This window comes from Hypanus sabinus, chromosome 10, assembly GCF_030144855.1.
Source record: "Hypanus sabinus isolate sHypSab1 chromosome 10, sHypSab1.hap1, whole genome shotgun sequence".
NCBI lineage: Eukaryota > Metazoa > Chordata > Chondrichthyes > Myliobatiformes > Dasyatidae > Hypanus > Hypanus sabinus.
Genome location: NC_082715.1, coordinates 110,757,923 through 110,783,807, shown reverse-complemented (window position 1 = coordinate 110,783,807; position 25,885 = coordinate 110,757,923). Strand labels below are relative to the sequence as shown.

General features: G+C 40.5%; 1 protein-coding gene across 1 annotated transcript in view; it reads right to left on the bottom strand.

The window, feature by feature from the left end:
• The window catches only part of LOC132401347 (dynein axonemal heavy chain 8-like), a 674,688-nt gene that overhangs the window by 57,062 nt on the left and 591,741 nt on the right, over positions 1-25,885 (bottom strand). Inside the window, exons 75-79 of the mRNA XM_059983476.1 lie at positions 23,646-23,751; positions 15,978-16,230; positions 10,231-10,421; positions 7,003-7,124; positions 5,700-5,818 (exon numbers count right to left, since the gene is read on the bottom strand). Coding sequence (XP_059839459.1) covers positions 5,700-5,818; positions 7,003-7,124; positions 10,231-10,421; positions 15,978-16,230; positions 23,646-23,751 — 791 coding nt within the window. The remainder of the gene's footprint in view (positions 1-5,699; positions 5,819-7,002; positions 7,125-10,230; positions 10,422-15,977; positions 16,231-23,645; positions 23,752-25,885) is intronic.

Genomic DNA, 25,885 nt, shown 5'->3' with positions numbered 1-25,885 from the left:
GCTAGGATGATAGTGGAGGAGGCAAATATGATTGAGACATTCAAGAGGCTTCTAGGTAGGCACATGAATATTCAGAGAATGAAAGGATATGGACATTGTGTTGGCAGAAGCAATTAGTTAGCTAAGGATTAAACTACTACTTTAATTAGTTCAGCATAACATTGTGAGCCAAAGGGCCTGTTCTATGTTTTATTTCTTTTGTCTTTACCTTTTCAGAGACTTGAATATTTATAGCTTGTTCTATGCAAAGCACAATTTCACAGAAAATTATTTCAAAGATCTACAGCTATGGAAAGCTGAAATAAAATACAAGGACATACTCAAAGCACTGGAGAGATGGCACCTGCAGAAAGAGATCCAAAGAAAGAATTTTAAAGCTGGAACATTAACTTTGTTAGTCTTTCCATTGATGCTGCCTAACCTGGTAAGTGCTTTCAACAAATAAAATCACAAAATGCTGGCAGAGCTCAGCAGGCCAGACAGCATCTATGCGAGGAGGTAGTGACGATGTTTCGGGCCAGAACTCTTCATCAGGAGTGAAGTAACATGGAATGGTCGAGGGGGGATAAGAAGAGGGGGGAGGGATGAAGTAGACAGCTGGGAAGTGACAGGCTGAAGGGAAATAGGCTAGGGGGAAGGTGGAGAATTATGGGAAATAAAAGAGAAAGAAAGGTAGGGCTGGGGGGAGATTATAGTGAGGGGGGAAAAAAAGAAAGAAAGAGAACCAGACTAAAATTATAGATAGGGATGGGGTAAGGGGGGGCAGGGGTATCAACGGAGGTCTATGAGTTGAATGTTCATGCCGGCAGGTAGGAGGCTACCTAGGCGGGAGATAAGGTATTGCTCCATCGACCCGCGTGTGGCCTCATCTTGACGGTGCTTTCAACAGTTTTGTTTTTAATCCACATATATGGCATTATCATCATCATTAAGCACCAATTCAGATATTGACATTGAAAAGGTTAATTAGCCTAGAAAGGATTCAAGTGTCTCATATGGAGAATCACCTGATACAAGAAAGTTGCAGGATGACCTGGGGGATAGGAAAAGTATAGTGATGCTCCCTAGGGGGAGAGGTGGCATATCAGTTCTTCCCCAGAGCTCTCAGATGAAGACTAAAATAATGGAGCATATATGGAAAAGTCTCTGGGATACACTGATTGACTTGGTTAACAGCATTCTAGAAATGTAAAGGAGTACATCCTTAATCTCTTACAGGACTTCTTATGGAGCCAATACATTGGAGAAGTGGTGTGAATCCAGTGCAACTCAAAATTGACACTACTCCCGGGCTTATGTTTCCAGACAGATGAGTACAGATGCACAGCAGAGGACATAGAACAGTACAGGCCCTTCAGTCCACAATATCAGTGCCGAACAAGATGCCATTGTAGTAAATTTACAAGTTGCCTCCATATTTTATATATATGTATATCCTTCCATTCCCTGTCTAAGAAAGGAGGGAGGCAGCAGAAAGGAAACCATAGACCAGTTAGGCTGGCTTCAGTGGTTGGAAAGGCTTTGGAGTCAATTGTTAAGGATGAGGTTATTAAACACTTGGTTGCACAGGACAAGATAGGACCAAGTCAGCATGGTTTCCTTAAGGGAAAATCCTGCCTGACAAACCTGTTGGAATTCTTTGAGGAGATTAAAAGTAGGATAGATAAAGCGGAAGTAGTGGATGTTGTATATTTGGAATTTCAAAAGGCCTTTGACAAGGTACCACACATGAGGCTGCTTACCAAGTTAAGCGCCCATGGTATTATAGGAAAGTTACTGACATGCTTTGAGCATTGGCTGATTGGTAGGAGGCAGCGAGTGGGAATAAAAGGATCCTTTTCTGGTTGGCTGCCAGTGACTAGAGGAGTTCCGCAGGGGTCGGTGTTCTGACCGCTTCTTTTTATACTGTATATCAAATGATTTAGATATAAATAGTTGCGAAGTTTGCAGATGATATGAAGATTGTTGGAGGGGCAGGTAGTGTTGAGGAAACAGGAAGGCTGCAGAAGGATTAGACAGATTAGGAGAATAAGCAAGAAAGTAGCAAATGAAATACAATGTTGGAAAATGCATCATCATGCACTTTGGTAGTAGAATTAAATGTGCAGAGTTTTCTAAATGTGGAGAAAATCCAAAAAATTGAGCTGCAAAGGGACTTGGGAGTCCTTGTGCAGAACAATCTAAAGGTTAACTTGCCAGTAAAGTCAGTGGTGAGGAAGGCAAATGCAATGTTAGCATTCATTTCAAGAGACATTGGAATACAAGAGCAGGGATATAATGCTAAGGCTTTATAAGGTACTGGTGAGGCCTCATCTTGAGCTCTGTGAACAGTTTTGGGCTCCTCATCTAAGAAAAGATATGCTGGAATTGGAGAGGGTTCAGTGGAGGTTCACAAGGATCATTCCAGGAATGAAAGGGTTATCATATGAGGAACGTTTGATAACTCCGGGCTGTATTTGCTGGAGCTTAGACGGACGAGGGGGAATCTCATTGAAACCTTCTGAATGTTGAAAGGCCTAGACATGGTAGATGTGGAAAAGATATTTCCCATTGTGGGGGAGTCTAGGACCATAGGGCACAGCCTCAGGGTAGAGGGACGTCCATTTAAAACAGATGTGGAGAAATTCTTTAGCCAGAGGGTGGGGAATTTGTGGAATTTGTTACTGTAGGCAGCTGTGGAGGCCAGGTCATTGGGTGTATTGAAGGCAGAGCTTGATAAGTTCTTGATTGGACTGGCATCAATGGTTACGGGGAGACTGCTGGGGAGTGGGGCTGAGGAGGGTAAAAGAAAGGATCAGCCATGATTGAATGGCAGAGCAGACTCGATGGGCCAAATGGCCTAGTTCTGCTCCTATGTCTTATTGTCTTGATGTGGCTACCTAAGTGCCTCTTAAACATTGCTATCATACCTCCTCCCGCCACCACCCCTGAAATCCTACCACTCTGTGTGTAAAATATTTGCAACATCAATTTAAACTCTCTCCCTCTCACAATGTAACTACACCTTCCAGGATTTGACATTTCTATTGCAGGAAAAAGACTTGGTCTACATTCCTTATTAATTCCTTCAATTTTACATAGAATAGGATAACACTGGATAAGACCCATCAGTCCAGAATATTGGTGCCAACCATGCTAATCTAAATGATCCCAATTACGTACACAAGGTCCATATCACTTTATTCCTTGCTTGGTCATGTGACTGAGCAAATGCTCTTAAACATTACTGTTGTATCTGCTTCCACCATCTCCTCTGGCAATGCTTTCCAGGAAATCTCTGTATAAAATAACTTGTCCTTCAATCTCCTTCAAACTTCCCCCCCCCCCCCTCACATTAAAGTTACATTCTCTGGTAACTGATATTTCCACCCTGGGAAAAAGACCATCCTCTCCAATTCACACCTCTGAGTTGTACATACCCCTCAGCTTCCAATATACCAGAAAAGACAATTCAAATTTGTCCACCCTCTCCTTATAGCTAATACTTTGTTTTCTAGGCAACATCCTAGTCAACTTGTTCTGCATGCTCTCCAAATCCGTTACATCCTTCCTGTAATGTGGCAAACAGAACTGCACACAATACACTAAATGTGGCCAAGCCAATATTTATAGAACTGCAATATGACTTCTGACTTTAACACTTAACAGCCTGACTGGTAGAGGCAAGTCACCATATACCTTATTCACCATCGTATTTACTCATGTTGCCACTTTCTGGGAGCTATGCACTTATGCCCCAAGATTCTTCTGTACATCAATGCTCATAAGAATCCTGCCATTTTCTGTACACTTCCCTCTTATATCTGATCTCACAAGTGCAAAACCTCACACTTATCCTGATTAAACTCCATTTGCCATTTCTTTGTCCACATTTTCAAATGGTCTATTTCATGCGGCATCCTTTAACAATCTTCTTCATTATTCGTGAATCTCCATGCAGTCTGCAAACTTACTAATTAGCCCATCTATATTTTCATCCAAATTATTTGTATATTTCATAAACAACAGAATGTCCAACACGGATTCTTGCAGAACACCGATAATCACAGAGTTGTAGTTGCAATAACACTTCTGAACTACTAACCTGTCTTCAAAGGCCAAGCTGATTTTGAATCCATTCATACATACGCAGGATATGAATGCCTCAATCTGCAATATCGCAGTGGCAGCGCAATACATTACAAGAGGAAGACAAGCATAGTTGGCATAAACAAATTTAAAATAAATTATCCGTAACTCACACATGCACACAATAAACAACAAAATATAACACCATAGAAAGATAAGCAAAGGGGAAAATAGTCCAATGTTGTGTTATGGTTTTCAGGTCAGTTCAAGACCTGTTGGCAGTAGGGAAAAGGCTGTTGTTGAACCTTGAGCATGGACCTTCAGTCTCCTGATGGCAGCAACAAAAAGAGGGCATGGCCCGGATGGAGGTTATCTATGATGATAGATGCTGCTTTCTTTAGACATTACCCCTTGTAGATGTCCTCAATGTTAAGGACAGCTGTACTCCTGATGAAACTGGCTAAATCCATCACTCTTGTTAGACGCTTCATTTCTCTTCATTGGAGTTTTCATATTAGGCCAAGATACAACCAATCAAAAATGCCTTCCACAGTACATCAGTGGAAGTTTGTCAGATTCTTTGATGATATGCCAAAACCTCTCAAACTACTAAGAAAGTGGAGCTGCTGGCTTGCCTTCTTCATGGTTGTATTTATGTACTGAACCCAGGATAGATCTGAGATACTGACAGCCAGGAACTAAAAGCTGCTCAATTTTTCCACCACAGACGCAATAAGGACTATTGTCCTGACTTGCCCTTCATAAAGTCTATGATCAGTTACTTGATCTTGCTGATGTTGAGTGCAAGATTGTTATAACACCACACAAACAGCTCCTGTCTGTTTATCCAAATCTAGAGATAACTCCATGTGACTTAACTTTACGGATCAGCCTTCAAGAAAACTAGCATCATTTTTAAAAGCAAAATGACTTTTCAATGTACCTTAGTACATGTGCAATAATAAACTAATTTAAACAGCATGGTAGAGTAGTGGTTAGCACAACACTTTACAGTACCAGCCACCTGGGTTTAATTCCTGCCACCATCTATAAGGAGTTTGTACATCCTCCCCAGGACCACTTGGTGCTCCTTCAGGTGCACTGGTTTCCTCTCACAATCTAAAAGATGTACTGGTTGGTAGGTTAATTGATCATTGTAAATTGTCCCGTGATTGCCGAGCAGCCAAAAGGTCTGTTCCACACTGTATCTCAATAAATATATACCACGGAAATTTAAAGTGGACAAATATTGAGATGTGATGGAAACTGGAACAGCCAATGTGGACATAGGAAGGATGTGCAAACTTAACACATATTGTGTCTGAGGTCAAGATGGAACCTGGGTCTCCAGATTCAAGATATCTTAAATCACCCTGACTCTCATGGGTTCATGAATTTAGTTTTGGCCTGATTCCTAACTTGGCCAAATAAGTACCATTACAAAAGACATTATTCCAGTTAAGTTGCATATGCAACTTCCTGGACATCAGCTAGCGTAATTAATTCTAAATTGTTTCAGATCATTTGTTTTTGTTTTGTCTTGTTGAATTGCATATGAGCAATGAACCAACAGAAGGAATACATATTATGTGGAGATCTGAAGCTAATATGATGTCCTGAGTGTATCTCACCTGATAAGCAACAGCCTGCCAAAAGAATCCAATGAGTCGCTGTATCCATTTGGAATTATTGTATCTTCTGGTGCTTCTGCATCAAACCAGACTTTCCAAAGCTTCTCATTTTTACTTATCTGCAGCCATATTTATAAACAACCAAGTGCAAAAAAAATCAGGGTCATTATTTGCATAATTTTAAATACTAGAGTGCCAAGCCACCTGATGGTTTTAAACAATCATATCCATTTTAGAACGGGTGTTAATCTACCCTGCCTCTTCAGTGATTCCCAGAGTCTTTTGTGGAGCCCAATATCAGTATGATCAATATGAGTTCATAGCACGAAGAGGATCTAGAGGAAACTATCCCCTTATGGTAGGATCGTAAGTATTCCTAGCAACTCCACTAGAACAGCCTGAGACACCAACACTCCAGTTCTACAAACATCCAGGACTCAGTCCTGATAATTAGCCTGAACAGCTCAGCCCATTCATATCCCATGTCTGGCCCCGGCAATCTGTAAGAATCCTTATAGCCATGAATCTCACCAGAATGTGTGATGTGGTATTGCCCCAAGATCTGGCAAGCTGCTCAATTTGTGATGCAAATGAGGCCTCATTCACAAAGTACCATATATTCCCATGAACAAGTAGATGATCTATCAGCCTGAAAAAAAGTCTCTGTTGTGAACGAATATCACATTGGATACCACCATAAAGCTTCAAACATACTCTTTCTTCCATGGTCCACTCTCCTCACCACTCCTCTCAGATTCCTTCTTCTCCAGCCCTTTACTTTTTCCACCTATCACCTCCTAGCTTCTTACTTTATCACCCGTCCCTATCCACTTGGCTTCACCTATCACCTCCGAGCTTGTACTCTTTCCCCTCTCCCGGCCTTCTTATTCTGACAACTTCCCCCCTCCTTTCTAGTTCTGATGAAGGGTCTTGGCCCAAATCGTTGACTGCTTATTCCTGTCCATAAATATTGTCTGGATAGCTGAGTTCCTGCAGCATTTTGTGTGTGTTGCTCACAAATTCCAGCATCTGCAGAATCTCTTGTGTTTATGACAATATTTGTAGTTTCTTCTGTATTTTAGTTTGTCTAATCATTTTTGTTCATTAACTTTATTTTTTCCTCACTTAAATTGTGTAAGTGCAAATTTTATCCCATATCTGAAGCTTTTGAGTAATGATTTATGAATTCCATTCAGGCAAATTTTCATAACCCAAACAGATATAATGTGGGCACCTGTTTAAGTTCATTGCTTGTTGCTTGCCTGTAAGCCATATAACAATGAGCAGAAAATAGTTACAATACCTGGCTCTGTATCTCTGAAAAATGGGAGAGTTTGCTCAGTTCTACCAAATTCAACCAGGTCATGTCAAGGATCCAGCGGAAAGGCTTTGGTGGGCTGGCTTTAAGGTCGAGAGCGGCTCCACCTGCACAATTATCATAGGTTTCATCCTTGTTAAAGAGCAATGAAATGCCAAACATGTGCAATTTTTGAATGTTTACCTTCCCATGTGCTCTGTGTCAATAGCAGAAATCATTCCAGGACCATCATGTAACTATTGAAATTGACCCATCAATAGGCATGATGCTCACAGCTCTTAAAGAAAGCTGACCTCTGAATCAAGTCAGCTGTTTATGTTGTTTGGGGAGCACTCACAGCCATCATAACATCACAGACACAAGAGCAGGGTCCATTATCACAGACAATAACCTTAACATATTGGTGGAGTACACCCCCACTGGACAGTCATGCACATTCAAAGGGAAAAGTGAAATGCCAGTCGGATAAAGAAAGATAATTGACCAAAATGATGCCATGTAAATACAATCATGGGAAGTTTAAAGACATCATGTGTGGTAGCATATGAGTTCCTAGGCTTAATACAGCACACTGGCAAAACATTTTCTTATTTCTCATACTCAAGGACTTATACGCAATCCTGCATTTTGTCTGCATCTACAGCTATTGAAATATGACACCCCCCCCCCCAACCCTGATCCAGTTGCAGAGGGAGGCACAGAGGCCCAGGTTTTGGAGCTTTTTGATCAGAGCTGTAGGACTGATGGTGTTAAACACTGACCAAATTAATGAACAAGAAAACAGAAATATGAGAATATATTTGCAGGGAACATAGACCCTAAAAGCATTCACAAGAGTGTAAAATAAAAATGATTAAGGAGACAAGGACAGTTAGAAAGAGGAGAATTTACAATATTATCAAGGAAACAGAGGAGCAATTAGAGTAATAGTTAGATACAGTCTTCACATAAGAGGACAATTCCCAGAAATGCCAGGTAATCAAGAATTTAATGTAAAGGGGGAATTAAAGGAAATTAATTCAAATCAAACTAGAAAACCCAAATACAAACATTCAACAGGTCAATCAATATTTCTGGGGGGGGGAGGAAAGAGTTAAGATTTCAGGTTGAAAATCCTTCACCATAATTTACGAATAGACTGAAAGCTGATAAATCCCCAGGGCCTGATAATCAGGCATTCCAGAATACTAAACAGGAAGCCAAGAAAAATGGAGAATGCTGTGGATGTCATTTAATAGACTCTGAAAGTCATGGAAGAGTCTGAGCAAATTGGAGGGGGCAAAATGTAATCCCGCTATTCAAAAAACAGAGTGAGAAAAGGGAACCTCACATCAGTTAGCAGTAACCGAAAGAAAAAATTACAAAGGAGGTGATGGTTGGAAATTTAGAAAATACCAACAGAATTGGGGTAGGTAGTCAAGAGTCTTTATGCCAGGATGAAAATGTCAAATATCAGAGGGCAGAGCTTTCGGGTACAAAGGGAAAAGCTGAAATATGATTTAAAAGGCATTTCTTTTATACACAGAGAGTGCCAGGTACCAGGTCCACATTGTCAGGGTAAGTGAAGAATGTAGATACAACAACAACATTAAAAAGGCATTTAGACAGGTACATGAACAGGCAGGGATTGGAAGGATATAGCCAATGTACAGGCAGATGGGATTAGTTTTAACTGGCATCAGGGCTGGCAATGGATAACATGGGCCAAAGGCCCTGTTATTGCCCAATATTGTTCTCTAATGAGACAGTTAGTGTGGATATTTGAAAACAATGGAGCTTTATGAGGATATAACAGACAGATAAAGGAGCCCAGTGAATGCAGTGTATTTGGATTTTCAGAAGGCTTTTTAGTAAAATGCCACATACAAGAATTAAGGTTTAGAGTTAGCCCATATGAAATTGTGTACTGGCATGGATTGAAATTGGATTGACAGAAAACAGGGTCAAAAGGTTTTAAAGCATGGAAACAGCCCCTTCAGAGAACAAGAAAAAAATGATATTTTACAGAATTGGTAGTGGAGTACCACAGGGATAATTGCATTGGTCCCTTCTCTTCACAATAAATGTCAATAATCATTTTTTTTTTAAATATTCTCAAGTTTGCCATGACATTTGTAAAATGGTGCAGAGGAAATTCATAAGAATGCTGCCTAGGATAAACTGTTTCAATTATGATGAGAGACTAAGTCTGAAGTTTCTTGAGCAGAAGTTATGGGGAGGTTTGGTTGACGTACATAAAATTAAGGGTATATATAGGATAAACTGCAGTCAGCTTTTCGGCATAGATTTAGGATAAGAGGTGAGAAATTTAGGGAATCTCACAGGGACTTTTTTCCACCCTGAGAGTGACAAGTACCTGGAAAACACTTTGGCGAATGGTGGAAACAGTCAATGACAGCATTAAAGAGGTAAATTCAAGCACCTGAATCACCTGGACACAGAATTCTATGAGCCAAGTGTGGAAAAAAGGATACCCAATGTCAGTGGATGTGAAGAGTATCCTTTGGTCTGTTCCATTCTACATGACCGACTCAAAATCACATGGGGCTGTGAAGGATATGCCAAGAGGAATCAAAGCATGTTTGATGAGCAGATAAATATGAAGTCACCCATTTCAGTAGCATTACAGAACAATATCATCAGTGCCATTTTTCTCCATCTATATGTCAACTTTTTTAACAATGCCATTTTCCCATATATTTCACCAGCCCCATCATATCTGAAGTTGTCCTCTCAGGTCATCTGTAGTTTCTGCAGAAGTAGCAAAATAGGCAAAACATACATAAGGTAAAGATTAAGAGAATATAAAATGTTTGAATATATAGATATTTTGAATAACAATTCAAGATTGGTTTTAATCAGTCATCATAGTAATGAAGACACCTAAATGGAAAATGCCTGCTACTTTAATGGCTTGCGTTTCCCAAAATGTGACAATGAGTGTCAACGCTTTGAGACATATGAACAGCATATTTTTAAATATTGACAGTCCTCTCTGAATACTGCAGAGCAAAGCAGTAGGAGATGTATGAAATTGGGCGAGGTCCTTTCCCAAATTGCACCAGTCCTATTACTGTGTTTACTATCTGTGCATTTTTACAATGTTTTTGTGAGGACACAACTAGATAAATATTCCAAACAGTATCATCTTTAAGGACCCCAAAACATATATTGTACATTCTGCCGGAAACACCTTTGAACAAAGATTTATACCTTTTATTAAAGTCTGAAATTCATTGTGCTTTATAGATCCACGTTCAAGGTTAATCTTCAGAGGCAGCAGAAGTGTGAAAAGGAATTTGTGTGTTTCATAAAGGCTGCGTACTGAATACTTAAACACTTCATAGGTCAGGTAGTCAATAATGTTGCTGATTCTCTTTGAAGCAACAGGAGATTTCTTAGATCTAAATGAAAACAAGAATCGGAAAGCTGTACTGTGATGAACAAAACAAGGAATTCGATGTTTTAACCAGCATTGTGTATGATTCTTCAAAACCCTAGAAGCCTACTGGAATGCCAAGTTTTAAGCTGAAACTTTCCCTTTATATTAATGTTGCAGCTGTTCTGACCAGGAACATAACCTCATACTCAAGAGGTTATTCTCCCCTTTGTTCTAACCTATTAATAGTTCTATTGTTACCAAGCAATTTAAAAGAAAATTCTTTCTAGTTTGAGAAGTTTATTAAAAATTTCACACTGCCTGCCTCACATCCACAAGAATATGTTTTTACTTCAGAGAAATAAAATGATTTAGTATGGTGGATCCTAAATTCTGTAATTTATTTTGACAGAGCAAACCAACAATGCCGACTTCCCTTCTCATTCCCTTCTCAGTTTCTTCAATTATTATTCAATTACCTGGAAACATTCACTGAACCCATTTTCTTCACCTCTTTAAACAGCACGTTGAAAAACTTGACAATTTAAATTCAGCTCTTGTTCTTCAGCCAATTACCTTAAGTCTCATTCTCCTGTTTATTGACTCTACTGGTAGAAACAATTTCTCATTTAGAACATAGAACAGTGCAGCACAGTATGAACCCTCCAGTTCTGGATATAGTTCTAGTCTATCTAAACCTACAGCATGATGAATTGAACCCTTCTCCCCCACATAGCCCATATCCTCCATTTTGTACCTCTCTATGCCCATCTGTCTTTTCAATAGGGATATTGTATCAGCCTCTGGAATTGCACTCCAAGCACCTACCAAGTCTGTAAAATCCTACATCTGACATTTCCCCTAAACTTTCTTCCACTCACTTTAAACAAGTGTCCTCTAGTCTTGGGAATCACACCCCAATTCCCCTGAGAAAAAAAGAGCTAACCATCCAATCCACACCATTCAGTCTCACACTTCATATCAAGTCACCTCTCATCCTCTCACTCCAAAGAGAAAAGTCCCACCTCACTTAATCTTTCCCAATAAGTCATGTTCTCTATTCCAGATAGCATCCTCTAAAACTTCTTATAATGAGGTGACTAGAATTGAACACAATAAAGTGTGGCCTGCAGAGTTTTATAGAACTGCAACAGTACCTCACAGCTCTTGAATACAATCCCATGACTAATATAGGCCAGCATACTATATGACTTCTTAACCTCCATATCAACTTGCACAGCAACTTTGAAGGATCCCAAGATCCCCGTTCCTCCATTAACCTTGTATCTGCCTTCAAGTTCAATCTTCTAAAGTGAATCACTTCACACGTCTCTGTATTGAACTCCATCTGCCAATTCAAAAGGTTCAAAGATTGTAGAAATGTCTACAATATCCTGAAATAAGTTTTCCTTCACATTCATCCACAAAAACAGAAGAGTGCCCCAAAGAATGATTGACAATTAAATGTTAGAACCCCAAATTCTGCCCCCCCCCCGCTCCCTTCCTTCATGCACATAAGCAGCAGCAAGCAACAATCCCCCCACCCCACCAGCAAAAAAAACATCGGCACCTGCCACAGAGCACTCAAGCGTGAGCAAAGGATCAGTAAAGACAGACTTGCCAGACTTCTCTGTCCACCTCTGTATTCTACCAATATCCCAATGTAACTTACAACAATCGTCTGCACAGACTACAACACCAAACGTATTAACTTATAAACTCCAAACTCTACTCCCTCATCCAATTCACTTATAAAAACAATTATAAAACATAGAACACTACAGCACACTTCAGCCCACAGCGTGGTTTAATAAGGGTTTATAGAGCTTCAGCATTACCTTATTGCTCACGAACTAAATCCCCCAACTAATGAAGACAACATACCATGCCCTTTCGTAATCAGCCTATCAACTTGTGGATCAGATCTGGGGGACTTATAGCCGTAGACTCCAAGATTCCTCTGTTTCTCCACACTGATGAGAATTCAGTCATTAACCCCACATTCTGTGTTCAAATTCCATCAATCGCCTCTTAGCCTAGCTCTGCACTCCATTAATGTTTATAATGAGCTTCTACACCATAACTTCCAAATCTTCATGTCACCTGCAAACTTTCTGATTCATCTTTCTGCTTTCTCATCAAAGTCATTTATGAAAACCACTAAGGACAGGAGTCCCTGTCGAACACCACTGGTCACTGACCTGTAGACAGAACATGCTCTATCTTCTACCACCCTCTGCCTTCCAAACCTATGCAACCAAGTTTTGTGGATCCCCTGTCTCATGGCTTTCTAGATGAGCCTACAATGGAGAAACCTGTCAAATGCTTCACCAAAACCCATATACCTCTTCATCCACCTCTTCACCTCCTGCTTGTTTTGTTAGCTCCTCAAAAAAGCTCTGACTCATGAGACATGACCTATCCTTCACAAAGCCATGCTGGCTATACTTCTCCCAATGCTCATAAATTGTGCCTCTAAGAATCCTCTCAAACAGTTTTCCCATCACTAATAAAACTCACTGATCTAGAATTCCCAGGTTAATACTATTGCTTTTTTTGAACAAGATTTGCCATCCCCCAATCCTCTGGTGCCACTCCTATGGTCAGGGAGGATGCAAAGACCATTGTCAGCGATTTCTTCCCTCACTTCCCAATGTAACCAGCTGCATACCCTGCTGTACAGACTGAGGGGCTTATTTGTCCTATTGTGTTTCAGAAGCTCTAACACCACCTCTTTCTTAACGCAATATTCTCCAGCACAATTAGCCTATTCTACACTGATCTCACATTCATCAAAGTTCTTTTCCTTGGTGAACACTGAAGCAAACTATTCATTAAGGACCTCCCCTACCTCCTCCACCTCCAGGCATGTTTCCCCCATATCCTTGAGTGGTCCTACTCTCGCTTTAGTCTTTTTCCTATTCTTTGCATACAGGTAGAACATCTTGTTGTTTATCTTAATCCTCCTCACTAACACCTGCTCATGTTCCTTACTAGCTCTAAGCCCTTGTTATGTTACTTTATAATCCTCAAGAGCCCTGCCTAATGTTGGCTTTGTAATCCTTAAATATGCTTGCTTCTTCCTCTTAACCAAATGTTCCACCTCTTGTCAAACGTGGTTCATTCACCCTATCACATTTCCAAATAGGACAAACCTATCCAGAACCCCATGCAAGTCTAAACAATTTATACATTTCAGAGCTGTGCATTTCTGAGTAGATCTGTTCCCAAGTTTCTGTCTAATATCATCAGAATTAGCCCTTCCCACATTATCTGCTCCTTTCCTTGACTATGGCTATGCTAAGAATCAGGGAATTATAGTCACCATCTCTAAAATGCTCACTCACTGAGCAGTCTGACACCTAACCATATTTATTTCTTAGTACCAGATCAAGTATGAGCTGTCTGCATACTGCGTCAGGAATCCTTCAGGGACATTTACATTCCACCCCATCTCAGCCTTTGGCACCAAGGAGATGCAAATCAATATTAGAGAAGTTGAAGTCACCCATGACAACAACCCTGTTATTTTTACATCTTTCCAAAATCTGCCTGTTATCTATATCTGTGTCCCAGTGGCTATTGGGAATATTTGCATTAGTGCTCCCTTCCCATTTCTGACTTCCATCCACACTGACTCAGTAGATGACCCCATCCTTTCTGCAAATGTGATACTATCCCCAATTAGCAATGTCATTCCACCCATCTTTTATTTCCCTCACTATACCTATTGGAACATTAAACCCAGAATATCAAACAGCAAGCTCTGTATTTGTGATAGTCAGTCTCTGTAATGATCATAACTTCATAATTCCATGTACTGATCTATGCTCTCTGTTCATCACCCCTATGTTTAACGTTTCCACATTAAAGTAGACACAATTCAACCCATCCAACTGACTATTTATACTCTATCCGCTGTCTGTCCTTCATTACAGTTGTTCTGCACATTGCACATGCTGTACCTTTTCACCAACAGCTTCATCATCTGGCCTAATATTCTGGTTCCACTCCACGTGCCATGCTAGTTTCAATACTCCCCCAACAGCTCTGGCAATGCTGTCCCACAAGGACACTGAACTCTCTCAAGTACAGGTTGTACCTTCACCTGAAGAGATCACACTGATACACAAATCTGAAGCCCTTCCTTTAACTCTTCAGGCACATAATTGTCTGCCATATCATCCTATACTTTCCCTCACTGGCACATGGCACAGGCAGTCATTCCAATATTATTACCATTGAGATCCTGCTTTTATAACCTTCCTTCCTAGCTCCCTATACTCACTCTTCGGAACCTTATCCCTTTTCCTAGCTACCTCCTTGGTACCAATGTATACCAAGAAATTTGCCTGCTCCCCTTAAGAATGCTACCTACAAAACCTGAGACATCTCTGATCTTGTCACCCGAGAAGCAACATACCATCTCATTCTCATCTGCAGAATCTCCTGTCTTTTCCTCTAATCAATCAAATCCCCTATCACTATCACTCACCTTTTCTCTCCTCTTCCTTTCTGAGCCACAGAACCAGACTCAGAGCTAGAAACCTGGTTGCTGCAAATTTCCCCTGGTAGGTTGGTCCTAGCCACCCCCCCAACAGTAGCCAAAGACATATACTTGTTATTGAGGGAACACCCCCGCAGTACTCTGAACTGAATGCATATTCTCTTTTCCCTCTCCTGACTGTCACCCAGCTGCATGCAACCTAGTAACTTCTGTTAGCAATACCTCAGCATCCCAATTGATTCATAGTTCATCCAGATCCAATTCAAGTTCCCTGACACAGTCTGCAATGAACTGTATTACTTACAGATGCATTACTTGCTGGTGTAGTCACCAGGAACACAGAGGGTTTTCCTAATTTTCACAACCTACAAGAGGAACATACCATGGCCCTGCCAGCCATTTCCACTGCCCTAACTGTGCAATATAAAAGAAAGAGACTTATCTGGACTTCACCTTAGCCATTATTCACCCATAGTCTTCCTAATCAAAGACTCAATACTTCTCCTCACACAACACTTTCTCTCAGTAGGATTACACATAAAACCTTATCTGTTCTTATCTACACCTTCTTACTGAAGCCTTATTTACCCAAAAGAGCTGCTCACTTCCCCCACACCTAGGCCTCTTCAAGTCAAGTCTTCTTGAGCCAAAATCTCAGCCCTCCACTCTTCCAGTGACCCACTCTACAATGGCCACTCCACTTGATCTTAGTTTCTTTTAATTTGCTGCTGAGCAGCAGCTAATTAGCCAATCAACTATTAGCTAGGAATTTACAAATATGCCTCTTTTAGGGTCCTATTGTGTAAAATACACCAACAACAAGTACCAACTCTTGTCTCCTTTATATTCTTACACTTTTTGCTCTAAGTCTCATCTACTTACTTACAGTCATGTCTGCTATTAAACCAAATCACCTCCAATTTTCTACATGAGTATGTTTTTTTTTATTTTAACCAATCTTGTAATGGTGCAGAAATTACTAATTTAATCCCAGGTAATTCAAATTTCCTCATATCTGTATGTTCATTTCTTATTGAATTCAAGTATTTCATTTAACATTATTAACAAGCGTACCTGGCCATGGACTGGTCAAATAATTTCAGAAACTGTGCCAGTGAGGTCTGGTACATCATGTTGACCATGCTCATTTCTGTGATGAGGAAATACAGGATACTACCACGAGTGGCTGCTGGCCGGTATTCTTCTTGTGCTGTGATAATCTTTATCTCTGTCTCTGCTGCCACATGCAGCTTTTCACTGACTTCAGTTGCTGTTGCCTTTGTTGTCTGCAGGACTCCAATCAGAGACTCATCTTCCACTAATGAACCTGAATTAGAGTTCATTAAATTGATCAAGACATTATTCTTCACAATAATCACAAACAGCATAGCAAATTGACATTTGATCTAATCAATCCATCTTATATATGCTCTATGTAAACTAAATCAGCTCAATCCCTCATCTGGACACAAGTCAAAGTTTTCATTAGAACACTCTTTGAAAGTCCCTTTCATTTGCCAGAGGTAGATTGAAAGAATTTGTATAAAATCACAGAGCCCTTCTAACACAAAAAGATTCCTATTTGTTCAACTACATAATTCTTCCCTCGCTGCTTCAAAAATTATTTTCCTTCAAATATTTATCCAATGATTAGACAAAAATATAGGTAGGCTGATTAGTAAATCTGATTAATAAGACTGAGGAAATCTGATTAAATAAGCAAGAGAGGAAAATGGTGGGGTCCTGACACAAATCTATATATTATTTCTTGTCAAAGGCGATGTCCCAAGGGATTGGAGAGTAGCCAAAGTTGTTCCCTTCTTTAGGGAGGGTAAAAGGGGTAATCCAGTAAATTGATCAGTGAGCCTCATATCAGTAGTAGAGGATTCAGATAGGATTTACTCACATTTAGAAAAGCAAGGTTTATTAGGATCAGCATGGCTTTGTGCAGGGCAAGTCTTATCTTACAAACTTGATTATTTATCGAGGAGATAACAAAGATGAGTGATGAAGGTATTGCAATGGATGTTGTCTTCTTGGGTTTCAGTGTATCATTTGATAAGATTCCTCATGGTAGGCTGATACAAAAGATTTATCAGCTGGGATCACTGTCACTTGGATTCAAAATTGGTTTGGCCAAGGAAGACAGAGGATAGTTAGAATTAGACTCCCACAACTTGAGGGAGTAAATATTCTTGCATTATGACTCTGTCGTAATGTACAGACATGTGATTTTAGAAAGAAGCAGTCCCACAGCCTATTGGATAGTGGTGAAAGGGTGCTATCCTAACCGCAGATCTGTGATTACTTGTGGTCCAAAGCAACCAGTGCGGGGGCCTCTGTTGTTTGCAATATATACAAATGACTTGGAAGAAACTGTGGATGGCTGGTTTAGTTTACTTGTAGATGACAAAGATTGATGGAGTTGTGGTCAATGTAAAGGGCGACCATAGGATACAGCAGAATATAGATCAGTGACAGATATGAGCAGAGAAAAGGCAAATGGGGTTTAATCTGGGCAAATGAAAGCAGTTACACTTTAAGAGATCAGCATGAGGGGGAAATATACTGTCAACGTCATGACCTTAGGAGCACTAATGTACAGAGAGATCTTTGGCTTCCTGAAAGGGACAACACAAATAGATAGGCTGATAAAGTAGGTGTATGACATCCTTGCTTTAAGTATTTTGGGCGTTAAGTATAAGAGGAAGGAAATTATGTTGCATCTGTATAAAACTTTGGTTATGCCACTGTTACGTACTCAACAACAATAAATATATGACTGAGGCAGCGTTTTGATAACAAACAAAATGTTTATTAAACACTGAAAAACAAGCCCCCAAAGTAAACAAATCACTAATGTAACCAGAAATCAGCTGCTGTGCGGCAGCTTAAACAGTTCTTAAAGTAATGAAGCTTAAACAGTTCTTAAAGTGATGTTGCAAAAACAGTTCTTCAAAGTAGTATTGCAAAAGTTCAAAACGCTTACAGTCCATTTAAGGGAGAGACTTTTTAAAGACGATTTAAGTTCTCCTTCTCGTTGTGTCGTTGTGATTCCCAGTCGAACTATACTTTTCCCACAGAGAATTTACAAAGATGGAAAATGAAACGGCTTAAAGGCACTGACCTTTCCTTTACAAAACTGTACTCAATCTTTTCTATTTCACAGGGATTAACACGAGCACAGTCAACGAATTCCTTCCGAATGAGGATCAAACAAGGTCGAACCTGTTTCACCATCGAAATCGACTTCCCAAGATCTTTTAACTCCTGAACTCCGATCTTCACTCTCCACTGATTCTCAACTAGCAGTATTATAAAGAAACTGCTGGCAATGACCTTTTAAACTTTAGGCATTAAATAAAACTCCATCTTTCAACTAAACTGCGTCATAACATTAAATCACGCATGAAGTCAACATGGCAAATCCAGCCACGAACTGGATTTTATACCCTGTATAAAAAAACCTGTCACATGACCTCTACTGGCGGGAAAATGACGTCACTCCACCATCACAAGACCATTACCTCAAGTCCAGTACAGCTTCAACACCTGTCACATGACAAGTACACCACTGTCACATGTCACAGGTACATAACAACACAGTTAGAGTACTGTGTCCAGTTCTAGCCATCCTGTTACAGGAAAGATGTGAAGCTTTAGATAGTGTACAGACGTAGTTCACCAAAATGTTGCCTGGATTAGAGAGTATTAGCTATAAGGAGATTGGACAAACTTGGACTGGTTTCTTAAAATCATCAGGGGATAGAGGAAGTGCTGGTAAAGGCTTATAAAATTATGAGCAGCATTGACGTAGATAGTCAGAAGCTTTATCCTGGGGTGGAAATGTCAAATACTGGAGGACATAGCTTTAAGGTAAGAAGGGATAAATATAATTACTGTGGGCCAGAGGGCTGTTCCTGTGCTATACTGTTCTGTGTTCTAATTTATTTTTAAAACCTCTGCGTGAATCCGCTTCCACCACATTTTCTGGAAGTTCCTTTGGATGTTTGGCAGATATTGGCAATGCCTTTAATCTGTGTCCGATGCTCATAAACCTTATTCCAATGGAAACAGTTTTGCTTCATTTACTCTGCCTAAATGTTTGATAATGTTGCACACCTCTATCAAATTACTTCCTAATCTTTTCTGTTTTACAAAGAACAATGTTAGTTTTTCTGGTTTATATTTATGAAGTTGTACTTTTTAATATGATTTTAGACTGGTATTGTCTCTTGGTATCCTTGATAGCTTTATGGAGCTTTATGTGTTGTAGTACCTCTACATTGTCAATCAAATCAAATTTAATTATCATTCAAGCCATACATTGATACAACTGAACAAGCAGCTTTCCTTGGGGCCAAAGTGTAAAACATTCAAAATTAGCAAGTAACATAACTAAAACAGCAAGCAAACAAACATATTCACTGGAAAAAAGAATATATGTGTAAATACCCTGGGAAAGGTTTCACTGCTAACAATGGTCTTTCACTGAAGCAGTATTTGGGTTATAGTTAGAGATTACACGTACTTTAGAATGTGAGCTGTCCAATGAGGGGAGTGTGTTTTTGTGTTGTGTGGCTGACACCAGTATGAGCTGGTCCTTTTGTTGGCCAGGAGATGAAGAAAGAAGACACTGGGAGAACTATTTATAGGATGCAACATAGTAGGAGACTTGTCCGAGGTGGATTGTGAGCGATGTTCGAAAGCATTGCGTGCTTTCACACAGACTGAGGGCCCAGTATGTGAGTGACAGACAAGTTCAAGTTGAGCGAGCTCCAAGTTGTGCACATTTGACTCTTTAATTATAATGGGCCCTTTTCTTTACTAACCCTTTAATTAAGATTCATAAATATAATTCCTTCAATTGTATACAGTGTGCTCTCTTTTGATTTCTTGGCACAGGGTAGCAAATTACACTGCATCCACACAAATCAGAGTTTGAGGTGGGAGAACCATCTCAATCTCATGGGTTTGGCGGGACCAGAGTGTGTATTCCTTAGACTTGCACAGCCAAGGAAACCAAGTGGTTTCATTAGTTCAAGACCCTGAGTGACAATGTCTGCAATCGAAGGTACAGTTGCCCGGCAGTGTGCAGATGTATGCAATCCAGCCTGTCATTCCACCACTCAAACATGAGAGGGCAGCACCAACAGGACAGGCCAGGCCCCAGCCGAGTGTGAATACCATGCTGTATCGCTTCCATGTCTCTCACCTGGTCTGCAGTAGCAGGCAAGCCCAAGGCTTGAGGCCTAGTCCTCAAGCTAAAGCCGAGGCTACACAACTCCCATGTCAACTGTCCCTCTACCAGACAAGGCCTGCAGCAATTTACATTATCACCATCCAACACAGCCTTGCATTCGCAAGTGAAATGTCTGAAACAATCTCCCACAGTTATACTGCACCAACTTCGATGCAGCAACACTCCCTGCAGCCAGTCAGCTCCTCTGAACCCAAACCAGCTCCTTTGACATCAAGATGAGCTCCTCCAATGCCTCGGCCAGCTCCTTCTCCAACACCCCGGCCTCAGTGGGCCCCTACAACACCTCGACTGGCTCTCTGTCCAACACTGTGGCTGGCCTCTTCGACAGTTCAGCAGGCTCCGCTGCCAACACCAGTCCAGCTACTCCGATCAAAGAGCAGCTCAATGATAGAGTAGCTCGGCAGTAACCAAACTACTTGGAGTAGAAATGTCTTTGGATCATGAAACACAAGTTTTACAAGGCACCTCTAGTTGGCGCCAGAGAGGCCACTGCGTTCGCGTGCGCCACCATCTTACTGGTAAATTGGTAAATGTTATGGATTGATCTGTATGAACTGTATGCAAGACAAGATTTTCACTGTACCTCATTAGATATGACATAAATAAACCAATTTACACACTTGCCAACTTATAACTGAATTCTTATATTTCTGGAACCATGTTTGCATGTTCATTCTAGGCTTCAACTTACAGCTGAGCTGGAATTTTATAGAAGTTTGGTGTAATTTTCTTCCATTTTTACTCTCTTCTTACATTAAGAGCTGTATGTTCTTTTGACCATATTCTTGCATTGCCCCGATACCTGTGTTTCAGCTGTCCTTTAGAAATGTCTTTCCTCACATTATATTCATCACCTTGCAATTCTTTGCATTACATATTATCTGTCACATGCTGACTATCTTATCAACCTCCCTATGACTGCTTCAGCACTATGCTCCTCTTTGTGTGCTGCATTCTGTCTTCCTTCCTATTTGCTGCAGACATAAAAACACAAGAAAAAGAGCAGGAGTAAGGCTCCTCACTCCTAAAGCTCGTCCCACCGTTCAATATGAAACGGACTGATCCACGCAGGCCTCCTGTGCCAATTCCACACAGTCGCCAGATTCTCAATCTTTCAAATATTTATCTACCATATCTTTAAATACCCCCAGTGATCAAGGCTTCACAACTCTACAGTAGTTGGCACACTAGTTCCTTCCTGTTTATTCTACCCTAATGCACCCTTATCCAATACGATCAACTATATTCACCAACTTGTCAAAGGATGGTGGCCATGAAGGTGATGAAAATGTGAATAGGACAGTAGTGCTTAATCTGGATGGTACAGACCAGTGATCTTCACATCAATGGTAGGTAGTCTGTTGGTGAAGATTTTAAGGGACAGGATTCATGTTCATAAGGAAATGTACAGACTGATTAGGAATCAACGTGATTTTGTGCTGAGTAGATTATGTCTCCAAAATTTAATTAAGGTAACAGAAAATTAATGAAGGCAGAGCAATAGACATGGTTTACAGAATGCAGAATGTAGTAAGGTTTTTGACAAAGTTGTGCAACATAGGCAAAATGGATCCAAAATTAGCTTAGAGATGGGAGGCACAGGGTAGTAGTAGATGGGTATTTTTCTTATGGGGGGGTGTCTGTGTTGTACTGCAGGGATTGGTGCTGGGACATTTATTGTTTTAATTTATATAAATGATTTCCTGAAAATATCTATGGATTTTTAAGTAAGTCTGGTGATGACACAAAGATGAGTGGAGTTGTAAGCAGCAAAGATGGTTGCCATGGGATACAGAGGAACATAGGCGAAATGAAAAGTTGGGCAGATGGAATTTAATCCAGTTAATTGTAAGGTTTGCAATTTGAAGGCCAAATTCAGAACAGATATACATCATAAGTGATGTGGACCCTAGGATAATTGATATACAGCGAGACTAGAAGACCCTATGATACAGGAGAAGAAGAATCAGGTCCTTTGGCCCATTGAGTGTTCTTCAATCATAGTTTTTTTTTCAAACCCCATCCTCCTCCCTTTAACCATCAACAAGTTAGCAATCAAGAATCTCTCAATTTCTGTCTTGAATTTGCCTTCAAATTCCACAGATTTACAAAACTCTGGCTGAAGAAATTTCACCTCATTTCAATTCTCAAGGGATATCCCTATAAAGCTGTGCCCTTAGATGCTAGACTCTCCTATTAACAGAACTGTCCTCACTATCCAGGCCTGCCAGTATCCTATAGGCTTCAGTGAAATCTCCTCTCATCTTTATGAATACCACTGAGTACAGGCTCTGAGACATCAAACATTTTTCATATATTAAGTACTTCGTTTCTGAGATCAATCTTGCGAATCTCCTCTGGATTCTCTCCAGAACCAGAACATCTTTGCTTAGATACAGGGCCCAAAATTGCTCACAATATTCCAAATGTGGTCAGATCAATGCCTTATAAAGCTTCAGCACTATATTCTTGCTTTTATATTCGAGTCCTCTTGAAATGAACGATAACATTGCATTTGCCTTCTTTACTACCAATTCACCTACAAGATGAGCTTAAGGGAACCCTGACCTAGAACTTCCAAATCCCTTTGTACCTCTTCTTTCTGAACTTTCTCCCCATTTAGAAGATAATCTGCACTTTTTATTTTTCCTACCAAGGTGCATATGCCCACATTCCATCCTCCACTTCTTTGCCCACACTCCCAACTGTCCACATCCTTCTGCAGACTCCCTGTCTCTGCAGAACTCCTGTTCTCTGCCTGTCTCGCTGTTGTCTCCAAAACTGGCCACAATTCCATCAGATCCTTCGTACAGATCATTAATATATAAAGTGAAAAATTACAGTCTCAGTACTGGCTTTGGGATGCAAGTCCACAGCTCCCTAAAAACTGATACAGATTAATAGAATTTTTTAGAAGACATCTGGCATGCCTACCTTCAATAGCCAGGCATTGGGTGTAAGAGTTAGAAGTGTGATGTTGCCATTATACAAAACATTGGTTAGACTGCACTTGGAGTGTTGTGTAAGTTCTGGTTGCCACAATACATAAAGGTCAAGAGACTCACCAGAATTGTGTATGGAATGGAGAACTGTAGTGATTAAATAGACTGAATTGACTCTCACTGCAACTCAGAAGGCTGAGGTTTGACCTCACTGAAGTCTACTTTATTAATAGAGGCTTAAATATGACGGATAGTCAGAATCTTTTTCCTAGGACAGAGGAATCTAAAATAGTGGTCACAGGTTTAAGGTGAAAGGGGAGAAATTTTCAGGATATCTGAGGGGGAAGTTTATCTCACACTTTGTGTGGTTATTTGGAACAGACTGCAAGAGGAGATGCAAGAGGCAGATGGTTAAAAGGATAGGAAATGTGCAGATAAACAGAATTAGTGTAGGTAGCTATCATAGTTAGCATGGATAAGGTGGCTGGAAGGGCCTGTTTCTGTGCTGTAGGATGTTTTGATTTAGTCATCAGTTACCTTTGGTAGTGCTGAGCTTGAATAGCAGGTTTTTCTCCAGTTCCTTCACTTTACGGTTGTTGACAGTGACTTCCTCCATCAGCTGCACCCGCTCTGCTTCTAGTTCCTGTAATTACCAGAGGCTTAAGATGACAGCAATTATCATTGAGGAAAAAAAAAAGGAAAAACCCATTTCAGCCAACAATATGAGAGTTTAAAAAAAAACAAATAAAACTACAGATGCTAGAATCTGAAACAAAAGTGGTAGTACCATGATGGTACTACACTACCATAGAAACATAGAAAATAGGTGCAGGAGTAGGCCATTTGGCCCTTTGAGCCTGCACCGCCATTCAGTATGATCATGGTTGATCATCCAACTCAGAACCCTGTACCTGCTTTCTCTCCATACCCCCGATTCCTTTAGCCACAAGGGCCATATCTAACTTACTCTTAAATATAGCCAATGAACCGGCCTCAACTGTTTCCTGTGGCAGAGAATTCCACAGATTCACCACTCTCTGTGTGAAGAAGTGTTTCCTCATCTCGGTACTAAAAGGCTTCCCCTTTATCCTTAAACCGTGACCCCTCGTTCTGGACTTCCCCAACATCAGAAACAATCTTCCTGCATCTAGCCTGTCCAATCCTTTTAGAATTTTATATGTTTCAATAAGATCCCCCCTCAATCTTCTAAATTCCAGTGACTATAAGCCTAGTCGATCCAGTCTTTCTTCATATGAAAGTCCTGCCATCCCAGCAATCAATCTGGTCAACCTTCTCTGTACTCACTCTATGGCAAGAATGTCTTTCCTCAGATTAGGGGACCAAAACTGCACACAATATTCTAGGTGCGGTCTCACCAAGGCCTTGTACAACTGCAGTAGAATCTCCTTGCTCCTGTACTCAAATCCTTTTGCTATGAATGCCAACATACCATTTGCCTTTTTTACCACCTGCTGTACCTGAATGCCCACCTTCAATGACTGGTGTACAATGACACCCAGGTCTCGTTGCATCTTCCTTTTTCCTAATCGGCCACCATTCAGATAATAATCTGTTTTCCTGTTCTTGCAACCAAAGTGGATAACCTCACATTTATCCACATTAAATTGCATCTGCCATGAATTTTCCCACTCACCTAACCTATCCAATTCACCCTGCATCCTCTTAGCATCCTCCTCACAGCTAACACCGCCACCCAGCTTCGTGTCATCCGCAAACTTGGAGATGCTGCATTTAATTCCCTCGTCTAAATCATTAATATATATTGTAAACAACTGGGGTCCCAGCACTGAGCCTTGCAGTACCCCACTAGTCACTGCCTACCATTCTGAAAAGGTCCCGTTTCCTCCCACTCTTTGCTTCCTGCCTGCCAACAAATTTTCTATCCACATCAATACCATACCCCCAATACCGTGTGCTTGAAGTTTGCACACTAATCTCCTGTGTGGGACCTTGTCAAAAGCCTTAAGAAAATCTAAATATACCACATCCACTGGCTCTCCCCTATCCACTCTACTAGTTACATCTTGAAAAAATTCTATAAGATTCGTCAGACATGCTTTTCCTTTCACAAATCCATGCTGACTTTGTCCGATGATTTCACCTCTTTCCAAATGTGCTGTTATCACATCTTTGGTAACCGACTCTAGCATTTTCCCCACCACCGATGTCAGACCATGGTAGTGTAGCAGTTAGCACACAGCTATTGCAGGTTAGGGAGTCGGAGTTCCTCTGAAAGCAAGTTTGTATGAGCTACAGTTTCCTTCCACACTCCAAAGATGCAGTATGTTAATTACTCATTGTAAATTGTTCTGTGATTAGCCTAGGGTTAAATTGGTGGATTGCTGGGAGGCATAGCTCTAAAGGTCAGAAGGGCCTGTTCTGTGCTGTACCTCTAAATAAATAAAATAAAGTAAATGAACAAAAAGAGAAATGCTGGAAGAACTCAGCAAGTTAAGCCGCATCACTCAAAAGAAAAACCGTTTATGTTTCAGATTGAAAACCTTCCTCGGTCTTAAAGTGAGCAAATAGGATTAGCGTAAAAATGAAAAAGGTTCAACATGAACATGGTGGGCCAAACGACCCATTTCAATACTGTATGACTCTCAAGCTCTTGGCATAGCAGGTGGATTATTATTGTAGTTAGGAGACTGGCTGTCTAACAGGAATCAGACAAGCACAAATGGGTCAATTTCTGACAAAGTGCAATAAAGACAAACTGTTAGAAACATCCAACAGATTAGGCAGCATCTGTGGAA